Source organism: Gekko japonicus, unplaced genomic scaffold (assembly GCF_001447785.1).
Source record: "Gekko japonicus isolate JY-2015 unplaced genomic scaffold, Gekko_japonicus_V1.1 scaffold4889, whole genome shotgun sequence".
NCBI classification, from domain to species: domain Eukaryota; kingdom Metazoa; phylum Chordata; class Lepidosauria; order Squamata; family Gekkonidae; genus Gekko; species Gekko japonicus.
Window position 1 is genome coordinate 21,715 of NW_015174396.1, and position 11,149 is coordinate 32,863.

Here is an 11,149-nt window from a genome sequence, read left to right on the forward strand (position 1 = left end):
GGGATGACTGCAGTGGAATAAGGAATTAAGAGCACTACATGACATGGTTGCTACTTCCATTATTATTTGTTATTTAATGTTATCTTATGGTTTTGTTATCCTCAGCAGGGGAAGTGACCTCAGCACGGTCTAATGACTCGGAGTCCACCCTGCAAAGCAGCCATTTTCTCCAGGGGAACTGATCTCTGCCATCTGGAGAACAGTTTTAATTCTGAGTGATCTCCAGCCCTCACCTGGAGAATCGTAGCAATAGTTCCTCAGGAGGAAATGGCTGGTGGAGGGTGGGGTCTATGGCATTATATCTGTCTGAGGTCCCACTCCTCCTCAAACCCCACCCTCTCCATGCTTCACCCCTCAAATCTCCAGGGATTTCCAAACCTGGAGGTGGCAACCCTATCTCCTTCCCAGCCAACCATCAACCTACCATTATCTGCCCATGATCTCTACCATCTGGAGAGCAGTTGTAATTCTGAGTGATCTCCAGCCCTCACCTGGAGACTGGCAGCAATGATTCCCCAGGAGAAAAAGTACAGTCTTTCTCCACAGTGGAGACCAAGGTGGCTTACATCACTCTCCTCTCCCCTGTTTTATCCTCACAACAACCCTGCGAGGTAGGCCAGGCTGAGAGTGCGACTGAACCGAGCAAGCTTCTAAGGCAGAGCAGGGATTGGAACCTGAGTCTCCCAGATCTTAGTTCAACACTCTAACCTCTGCACCGTGCTGTCTCTCATCCACGGGAGGAAAATGCTTTGGGTGTCTCTAAGAATGTCGCTACTAAAGTATATATAACTCTCTAGAGAGAGTGCTCAAAGAACTTCACATTAAATCTCAGGAATCAGTACAACAGCACTGTAAGGTGGGTCAATATTATCACACGCCCATATGGTGGGGAGGAGGCTATAACAGAGCTTGCGCCAAGGCCGTCCACGCTCAAGAATTCTTTAGGGACAACCACGAGATTTCAGGAGGGCCGCCCTGTCGGTCTGGAGTAGAAGAGCCAGGTTCGAATCCAGCCGCACCTCAGAGACCCACTAGATTCCCAGGGTGTGAGCTTTCAAGAGCCACAGGCCCCTTCGTCAGCTGCAAGGAATATCAGAATGGTGACATCTCTGACTTGGCCGGAAAAGGAAGGAACAGGGATGAACTCACCGTTTTCCCGTGCCGGTCTTTCCCGGTGCCGCAAAGGATATTCCCGTTGTAGGAAAAACTGCAGGGGGACAAACGCCCAGGTTGAAAAAGTCAGCGCTTTTACCACCAACCCAACCCGGCAGTCTGCCTTTTTACTTTACACACTCCTCTCCCCCCACCTGTGACGGTGCTCTCGTACACACCTGAGGCAAGAGACCGCATGCATTCCCGTTTTGAACATGGAGAGGCATTCTGCCGTCGCAAAGTCCCAGAGGCGCATCATGCTCAGGTGCCCGATCTGAGCGGACGCCAGCAGGGTGCTGTTGCCGTTAAAGGCCAGCGCTGCCACCTACAGGGGGGGAAATAACCACACCCTTGTGGAAAGTCCATTTCCCACATCATAGGAGAGAAGCAACCATTTCCTTTTGTTTATTCACGCCCTGCTTTTACACCCTTACTTTATTCATAACTTGCCCTTCTCCCCAAGCCGGACCCCAAAGCAGGTTATATCATTTTCCCCTCCTCCATTTTATTCTCACAACACCCCTGTGAGGTAGGTTAGGCTGAGAGAATGTGACTGGCCACAGGTCATCCAACAAGCTTTCATTGCAGAGCAGACATTCGAACCTGGGTCTCCCAGATCCTAGTCCCGACACTCTGCTAATAATAGTTAATAATTATTGTATGGCAGTGTGTGTAGTAGAGCCACGAGATCCTAAGACTGTCTGGCAGCCAGACGTTCTAGCTCTTTTAGTGTTATGCACCACTAAGTGGTGAGTTAGACTTTGTTTTTTGAGGCAAGAGACGTTTCAGAGGTAGTTTGCCATTGCCTGCCTGGCAGTGTGTGTAGTATAGCCAGGAGATCCTAAGATTGTCTGGCAGCTAAACGTTCTAGCTCCTTTAGAGTTATGCACCACTAGGTGGCGAGTTAGACTTTGTTTTTTTGAGGCAAGAGACGTTTCAGAGGTGGTTTGCCATTGCCTGCCTGGCAGTGCGTGTAGTATAGCCAGGAGATCCTAAGATTGTCTGGCAGCTAGACATTCTAGCTCCTTTAGTTATGCACCACTAGGTGGCGAGCCAGGCTTTGTTTTTTGAGGCAAGAGACGTTTCAGAGGTGGTTTGCCATTGCCTGCCTCCTAACCCTGGTATTCCTTGGAGGTCACCCTTCCAAATACTAGCCAAGCCCGACCCTGCTTAGCTTCCAAGATCTGATGAGATCAGGCTGGCCTGGGCTATCCAGGTCTAACCACTACTCTACGCTGTCTCTTTTGCTAAAGCACTGCCTTGAGCCTTCTCCCAACTGGACAGAAAACCCCTTGCCACTTGCCTTGTCTTTAAGCAAGTTTAAGAAGCCCTGATAACAGTGACTTTATTGAACCAATAACAGAAACAAGCTTTGGGTGTCTCTAAGAACGCCACTACTAAATATCTATATTTCTCTCTCTCTCTCTAAAGAGAATGTTCAAAAAATTTCATATTAATTCTCAGGAATCAGTACAACAGCCCTGTAAGGCAGGACAATATTATCACACACCCATATGGTGCACAGGAGGCTAAACAGAGCTTGCCCAAGGCCCTCGAGTGAATTCACGGAGGAGGCGAGATGTACACTGGGACCTCCCGACGGGGAATCTTTGAAACAACAACTGGATAACTTCTAAGCAACGTGACTCGGAACGCTACAGAAGCCCTGGAATCAATGCTCCGTCTAAGCTGTGGAGTCTTGTGAGCAAAAATTCTACTTAATGAGCTACTGGCATTAAAGTTGTGAGCAAGTGATTTGGCTGCTGCATAAATTAGTTTGCTCTGGCGCCGTCCTTCCTGAGCTGAGACAAAAATGTGTGAGCCGGAGGCTAAAAAATTGTGAGCTGGCTCACACTCACTCAGCTTAGAGGGAACACTGCCTGGATTACATCTTTTCTCCTCCCATGAGGTGCCTGCTTTCGAGCTCTTTTTGAATGGGATCGAGACGATCCAAAAGTGAGGTCCAACGAAGGCGCCAACGTTACCTTATCCGTGTGGCCGGCGAAGAACCACTGTCGGCCGGAGTCCAGAGCGACCGCCACGATGAGGGCGTGGCAGGGGTAGACCACCACGGTACCGTGGGCAGTCCAAAGTGCCTGGATGACACAAGGTTTTTATGTAGAAGAAGAAGAAGAGAAGAGATTGGTTTTATACCCTGCCCTTCACTTGGAGTCTCAGAGCGGCTTACAAACTCCTTTCCCTTCCCCTCCCCACAACAGACACCCTGTGAGGTGGGCGGGGCTGAGAGAACTCTGACACAAACTGCTCTTTTTCAAGGACAGCTGTGCCAGAGCTTGTGACTGACCCAAGGTCACACCAGCAGCTGCAAGTGGAGGAGTGGGGAATCAAACCCGGTTCTCCCAGATTAGAGTCCGCGCACTTAACCACGACACCAAACTGTAGAACATTTTTATGCCGCTTCTCCATGAACATGTTTGGGGGGGGGGGGTCTAACAGGTCTGACTGGCTTGTTGACAATGCAATTGGGGGGGGAATCCAAATAAGACATTTTGGCCTCATAAAGCTTGAGAGACTTTCCAAAGTTGCAAACAAAGTCTTATACATTCTCTCTCACCCCCCCCCTTCTCTAGATCAGCTTGACACACACACCCGTTTGATGCATTTGGCCAGCTTATTCCCCAACACGAGGAGAGGCGGGACTGAGCCACGCACCAACGCTCACACATCTCCCATTCAGTGCTCCCTCCAAGCTGTGGAGTCTCGTGAGCAGAAATCCTACTTTGTGAGCTACTGGCATTAAAGTTGGTGAGCGAGCGACTGGGCTGCGGCATAAATCAGGTGGCTCTGGGGCCCATCCTCCCTGAGCGAAGACGGAAACGTGTGAGCCGGAGGCTAGAAAACTGTGAGCTGGCTCACACTAACTTGGCTTAGAAGAAGAAGAGATTGGATTTATACCCCGCCCTTCACTACCCAAAGGTGTCTCAGAGCGGCTTACAGACTCCTTTCCCTTCCCCTCCCCACAACAGACACCCTGTGAGGTTAGGTGGGGCTGAGAGAGCTCTGACAGTAACTGCTCTTTTTCAAGGACAGATGTGCCAGAACTACGGCTTGCCCAAGGACATCCAGCCAGGTGCAAGTGGAGGAGTGGGGAATCAAATCCGGTTCTCCCAGATGAGAGTCCGCGCACTTAACCACCACACCAAACTGGCTTAGAGGGAACACTGATCCCGTCGCACTTTCCGCTTGCGCCATTAAAGGTCCTAGCATGTGGCGGGGAAGGGGACTGAACATACTGACCCATCTGGTGTTGCAGCCGCCAAACCCAATAACCCTCTTCAGCTTCAGGATCGGATCTGGAAGGAGCCTCTGGAAACCAGATATCAGACTCAAATCAGCACGCATCCAGTGGGGGCTTCCTTTACACCACAACGGGTCGTTTTTAAAAGCGGCTGAAGCTGCTTCGAGCTGCACAGCTCGGGGCCGAGACGGGGACACCAGTGGTCATTGCAAGGTTAGAAATGGACAGGAGGCAGTGGTGACTGCAGGAGGGGAAAGAGGCGGGGATTTGGGGAGCGTGGGCCGTGTCCGCAAGCTCAAATCAGGAGGAGAGAGAGAGGAGATTGGATTTACACCCCGCCCTTCACTACCCGAAGGAGTCTCAGAGCAGCTTCCAGTCTCATTTCCCTTCCCCTCCCCACAACAGACACCCTGGGAGGTAGGTGGGGCTGAGAGAGCTCTTTTGAGGACTGCTCTTGAGAGAACAGCTCTGAGAGACCATGTGACTGACCCAAGGTCACACCAGCAGCTGCATGTGGAAGAGTGGGGACTCAAACCCGGTTCGCCCAGATTAGAGTCCGCGCTCCTAACCACTACACCAAACTGGCTCTCTTTCCAGGAAGTCAGGAAATACGAAGAGGCAGTGGGCATCCAAGCTATAGCGTTTGTTTGTTTTTAAGTGCATCTAAATGTGGAGATTTCCCTTTAGTCACCATGCCTAGTAGCCACTGATAGACCTGTCCTCCACGAAGCAAACTGGATATATTCTCCAATGGTGTTTGGTATTGTGCCTGAGCAGGGAGTTTTAACCTCCCGTTTCTCACATTTAACTTCTCCTCAAACACAAAGAGCTTTTATGCTTGCGAGGTTCAATGCCCTCCCCACAGTGGTCCCTTTTTTTGGAAGATTCCAGAATGTTCCCTGCTCTCAAAGACTCTGTATGTATAAGGCTGGAATCCCCGGATCTGCTGTCCACAGGCTACTCTACTGCGATCTTTACGCTGAATTACGTCACTCTCAGATCTTCTATTAGTCTGAAGCCCTCATATTACTTCCCTGGTAGCCTGGTATCTGGTAACGGCTATGAGAATTTGGGAATCTAAGGCAAAGCGACGTGAAGAGGAATTACCCCCGTCATGCCGGCCACATGACCACGGAGACGTCTTCGGACAGCGCTGGCTCTTCGGCTTTCAAACGGAGATGAGCACTGTAACCCCAGAGTCGGATTCGACTGGCTTTCGAGCAAGGGACACCTTTCCCTTTACTAATGTTTTAATTGCATTCTTTTTTCTTCCTGATATGTTTTAATCTACGCCAAAAACGGTATTACTGACTGAATTCTTTTTTTTTCCAAGTGGAAGAGTAAGGTATGTTTTCTCACCGTGCAGGAAGAAGAACTCTTGGCGGAGATCGCTTTCGGTCTGGGCATTTCTATGGAGGCGTCCTAGAGAAACGGAGATTTTACAGAAGAACAGAAACAGAAAACCTTTATTCGGCATAACATGGATAAATCAAACAAAGGAAAAAGTTGAAGGGTAGGTGCAAGGAACAACATCAACCAATATTCCCAATATCTCAAAATACAAGGCAATCCTAGCATGGTTTGAGATTTTACAATCAAATGCTAGCCGAAATGCAAAACGTCGGCATGAGATCCTAGCTTAGTTCTTGTGGCCCTTCCTCACACACCCAGGGAAATGCCGATCGCCACTTTGGGGTCAGGAAGCCATTTTTCTCCAGGCCAGTTTGGCCGGAGATCCTGGAGGTTTTTTGTCACCTTCTGGGTGTGGAACAGCGGGCACTGGGGGTGTGGCATTGGGCTAGATGACCCTGGAGGTCCCTTCCAAGTCTATGAAATACCAGACCCTGACCTTTTGTCTCTTTTGTCCTATAAAGAACTTTCAGTCTTGTTCACTATGCTGGCGTGATCTGTTTTTGCTTGCATCAGAATGATCACTCTTGATAAAACTGCCTGCCTTGTTAGTGAAAAGCCTTGACTGAAACTTTTTCTCCCCCAGAGAGAACGCAGGGAAAGGGGGGGGGGGGTTATACGAGAGTTTCGCAAAACTCCCCTAACAATCCACAACATTAGCTGTTGTAGATCTTCCGGGCTGTGTGGCACTGTAGGACCTGACGTTTCGCCAGTCGCTGTGACTGGCATCCTCAGAGGTATAACACCAAAAGATGGAGTCCTCTCCGTGTCAAGGTGAGAGGAAAAATGGTAGGCAGGTAATTTATATCTACTCAGGAAGGTGGGGTAGGGCTGAGTCATTCTCTTGTTGGAGATCCCTGGGTTGTGAGACATGCTAATGGGGGAGCTTTCCTGAGGAGGTTCTTTTGCATAGGGATGGGCTGTTGAAATTCTAACCTTATCTGTAGTGCTGTTGTAGGATGTGGAGCACTTTGTGTTTTTCAGGACAGGAAACCATTCTTGAGGACTCGTCGGCTGCCCTCCCTCCCACCCGCAACCATTTCTTGCAATCTAGAACAAAGGAATTCCGCTACAGCTGACCGCGCTCTCGCCCACCTCATCGGAATCAACGCTGACCGCATGGATGGTGATATCCCCGTTTTTGTGGGCGTACACATGGATGCCGCCGTCGTCCGGACAAACCGGGAGATGGGAATCGCTCCCTTCCCTCCAGCCGCCTTGGTCCTTCGCCTGCAGAGGTTCAGAGGCTGCCAGCTTCACTCTGGGGATGTTCTTGGTTAGGAGCGGAGACTGACGAGGCATCTGGGAGGGAAGGAAGCATTAGGAGCGGAGACCAGAGCAACAGATTTCTGTTCATGGTGTTCCTCCGCACAAGGGGAAGGGGCCGTGGCTCAGTGGGAGATCCTCTGCTTGGCATGCAGAAGGTCCCAGGTTAAATCCCCGGCATCTCCAGTTAAAAGCATCATAGAGGAGGTGATGGGAAAGACCTCAGTCTGAGACCCCAGAGAGGTGTGAAGAGGGGCTGTGGCTCAGTGGCAGAGCCTCTGCGTGGCAGGCAGAAGGTCCCAGGTTCAATCCCCGGCATCTCCAGGTAAAAGGACCAGGCAGGAGGTGATGGGAAAGACCTCCGCCTGAGACCCTGGAGAGCTGTAAAGAGGGGCTGTGGCTCAGTGGGAGATCCTCTGCTTGGCATGCAGAAGGTCCCGGGTTGAGTCCCCGGCATCTCCAGTTAAAAGGACCAGGCAGGAGGTGATGTGAAGGTCCTCTGCCTCAGACCCTGGAGGGGCTGTTGCTCAGTGGCAGAGCCTCTCCTTGGCATGGGGAAGGTCCCAGGTTCAATCCCCGGCATCTCCAGCTAAAAGCATCAGAGAGGAGGTGATGGGAAAGACCTCAGCTTGAGACCCTGGAGAGCCACTGCCAGTCTGAGTAGACGATACTGACCTGGGTGGACCAAGGGTCTGGGGCAGACCTGGGCAGCTTCATGTGTATAATCAGGTGTAAGGGATTGGTTCGGGCAGCTGCCAGAAGCAACAGCAGGTTTGCCATCCTCTACCAGGTGGGCCCTGGAGATCTCCGGGAATCACAACTGCTCTGCAGGCTACAGAGATCAGCTCCCCAGGAGAAAATGGCTGCTTTGGAAGGGGGGACTCTCTGGCGTTGTACCCTGCTGGGCTCTCTCCCCTCCCCAAACCCCCCCCTCCAAGCCCCAAATCTCCAGAAATTTCCCAAAACAAGTGCCATAAACCTCTGCTTCCTAGAGAGGCAGCAGCTATGTTCTTGTCTGGGTGGTGGATCTGTCAAACTGCACGAGGCCCCGAGGGAAAGTCATAGCAGCAGAAGGATATTGTCACCTCCTTCGGACTGGTGATTTGTTGGATGAGAGATACTCGGTCCCGAACAGGCTTGCTCAGAGTGACTTGCTTGGGAAAGTGATTGACTGGACCATCTTGAACGGGAGCATCTGAAGAGCCAGAGAGAGAGAGAGAGAGAGAGTCTGAGCGGCTCACAATCTCCTTTCCCTTCCCCTCCCCACGACAGACACCCTGCGAGGTAGGTGGTGGGGCTGAGAGAGCTCTTTCAAGGACTGCCCCTGAGAGAACACCTCTGAAAGAACTTGTGACTGACCCAAGGTCACACCAGCAGCTGCATGTGAGGGAGTGGGAAAACCAAGCCCGGCTCTCCCAGATTACAGTCCTACCCTGGGACTTTGGGGAGTCACTCGTACGGTGACCCTGAGGCTCCCTCCAATCCCAGAATCCATTCCCCTTACCTGCAGCTGGCTTCAAAGTGCCTTTCTGAATAGAGTCAAACGGCATCTTAGATCCATCTGAAGGAAACCTGAGTGAAAAGAGAGGATGACTGGCAAAGAGGCAGCATGGATATATCATTAGGCAAGGTTGTGCTTTGCTGTGCCATGCAAGACACAAGAGTTACGCCTGTCAAGGCTGAAAGAACGTGATCCTTGGAGGAGGAGGAGGAAGAGACTGGATTTATACCCCACCCTTCACTACCCGAGCGAGTCTCAGACTGGCTTACAATCTCCTTCCCCTTCCCCTCCCCACAACAGACACCCTGTGAGGCAGGTGGGGCTGAGAGAGCTCTCTCGAGGACTGGCCTTGAGAGAACAGCCCTGAGAGAACTTGTGACTGACTCAAGGTCACCCAGACGGCTGCATGTGGAGGAATGGGGAATCAAACCCAGTTCTCCCAGATTAGAGTCCATGCTCCTAACCACTGCACCAAAACGGAGGAAGATTTTGTGAGCTGTGATTGATGGATGAGTGCAGAGGACCACAAAGGAGAAGGAGAAGAAGAAGAGATTGGATTTATACCCCGCCCTTCACTACCCGAAGGAGTCTCAGAGCGGCTTACAAACTCCTTTCCCTTCCCCTCCCCACGACAGGCGCCCTGTGAGGTGGGTGGGGCTGAGAGAACTCTGACACAAACTGCTCTTTTTCAAGGACAGCTGTGCCAGAGCTTGTGATTGACCCAAGGTCACATCAGCAGGTGCAAGTGGAGGAGTGGGGAATCAAACCCGGTTCTCCCAGATTAGAGTCCGCACACTTAACCACTACACCAAACTGGCCACGGAAAGCTGTACCAACAGTACCAACAGGGCATCCAATCTTTCCCACAGCAGTATCACAGTTCTCAAATGCCCACATACAACACACACAACCAGGGGTCGTTCCGCATTAAATACATAAATGCTCAGATACGACACACACAACCGGTGGTGGTTCTCCATTACAATACACACCCCCAATGCCAGTTCTTCCATTTCTATACAGGAGATATTTTTGTTAAAAGAAAAAAGAAGAAACATCTAGGCAGAACCAGAATTTAGCAAACCGTGCCTAATGTAATCGTAGAGGTCGTGCCAGTTTTCCCCCTTCGGGACGGGGAAGGCCATTTCTCGCGGAACCGGGGAGACGCCATTCAAGACCAGCTTGGACTGCTGAGCTTCTGAGAAGGACACGGCTACAAAGAAAATGAGCACAGAGACCCATGAAGGAGAAATCAGGAGCACTTCCATGGTAAGAACGCAGAGAAGAATTACAGCCATTTCCACGAGTTTCTATATCTCGGCTTCCACACCCACTCCTGCGTTTTAAAGAAAACCAAGTCCATTTTGTAAAAAGTGACTAGCTAGACACAGCATGTGTGAGAAAAAGACAAGGAGGACTTGGGAGTTAAGGACATTGGGGGTTGTAAGGACTGAATTTTCTTTCAACCTGGCCAGCCAGGTATGGTTTTACAAAGTAAGAACGTACGAGAAGCCATGCTGGATCAGGCCAGTGGCCCATCCAGTCCAACACTCTGTGTCACACAGTGGCCAAAACCCAGGGGCCCTCAGGAGGTCCACCAGCAGGGCCAGAACTCCAGAAGCCCTCCCACAGTTGCCCCCCAAGATAGAGCCTCACTGCCCCAGGCATAAGAACACAGGAGAAGCCATGCTGGATCAGGCCAGTGGCCCATCCAGTCCAACACTCTGTGTCACACAGTGGCCAAAACCCAGGGGCCCTCAGGAGGTCCACCAGCAGGGCCAGAACTCCAGAAGCCCTCCCACAGTTGCCCCCCAAGATAGAGCCTCACTGCCCCAGGCATAAGAACACAGGAGAAGCCGTGTTGGATCACGCCAATGGCCCATCTAGTCCAACACTCTGTGTCACACAGTGGCCAAAACCCAGGGGCCCTCAGGAGGTCCACCAGCAGGGCCAGAACTCCAGAAGCCCTCCCACAGTTGCCCCCCAAGATAGAGCCTCACTGCCCCAGGCATAAGAACACAGGAGAAGCCGTGTTGGATCACGCCAATGGCCCATCTAGTCCAACACTCTGTGTCACACAGTGGCCAAAACCCAGGGGCCATCAGGAGGTCCACCAGCAAGGCGAGAACTCCAGAAGCCCTCCCACTGTGGCCCCCCGAGCACCAAGAAGACAGACCCTCACTGCTCCAGACATAAGAACAGAAGAGAAGCCATGTTGGATCAGTCCAGTGGCTCATCCAGTCTAACATTCTGTGTCACACAGTGGCCAAAACCCAGGGGCCACCAGGAGGTCCACCAGTGGCGCCAGACCTCCAGAAGCCCTCCCACTGTTGTCCCCCAAGCACCAAGAATACAGAGCATCACTGCCCCAGACATAAGAACAGAAGCCATGCTGGATCAGGCCAGTGGCCCATCCAGTCCAACTCTCTGTGTCACACAGGGGCCAAAACCCAGGGACCATCAAGGAAGTCCACCAGCGGGGCCAGAACTCCAGAAGCCCTCCCACTCTTGTCCCCCCCCCCATCACCAGGAAGACAGAGCATCCCTGCCCCAGACATAAG

General features: G+C 51.7%; 1 protein-coding gene across 1 annotated transcript in view; it reads right to left on the reverse strand.

Moving 5' to 3' along the window:
• LOC107121458 (WD repeat-containing protein 90-like) overlaps positions 1-11,149 on the reverse strand; it is a gene marked incomplete at its 3' end in the record, with an annotated part of 38,463 nt that overhangs the window by 17,439 nt on the left and 9,875 nt on the right. Inside the window, exons 5-13 of the mRNA XM_015424367.1 lie at positions 9,678-9,801; positions 8,592-8,659; positions 8,173-8,282; positions 6,917-7,123; positions 5,771-5,833; positions 4,411-4,479; positions 3,138-3,248; positions 1,332-1,477; positions 1,150-1,207 (exon numbers count right to left, since the gene is read on the reverse strand). Of these exons, the coding sequence (XP_015279853.1) occupies positions 1,150-1,207; positions 1,332-1,477; positions 3,138-3,248; positions 4,411-4,479; positions 5,771-5,833; positions 6,917-7,123; positions 8,173-8,282; positions 8,592-8,659; positions 9,678-9,801 (956 nt within the window). The remainder of the gene's footprint in view (positions 1-1,149; positions 1,208-1,331; positions 1,478-3,137; positions 3,249-4,410; positions 4,480-5,770; positions 5,834-6,916; positions 7,124-8,172; positions 8,283-8,591; positions 8,660-9,677; positions 9,802-11,149) is intronic.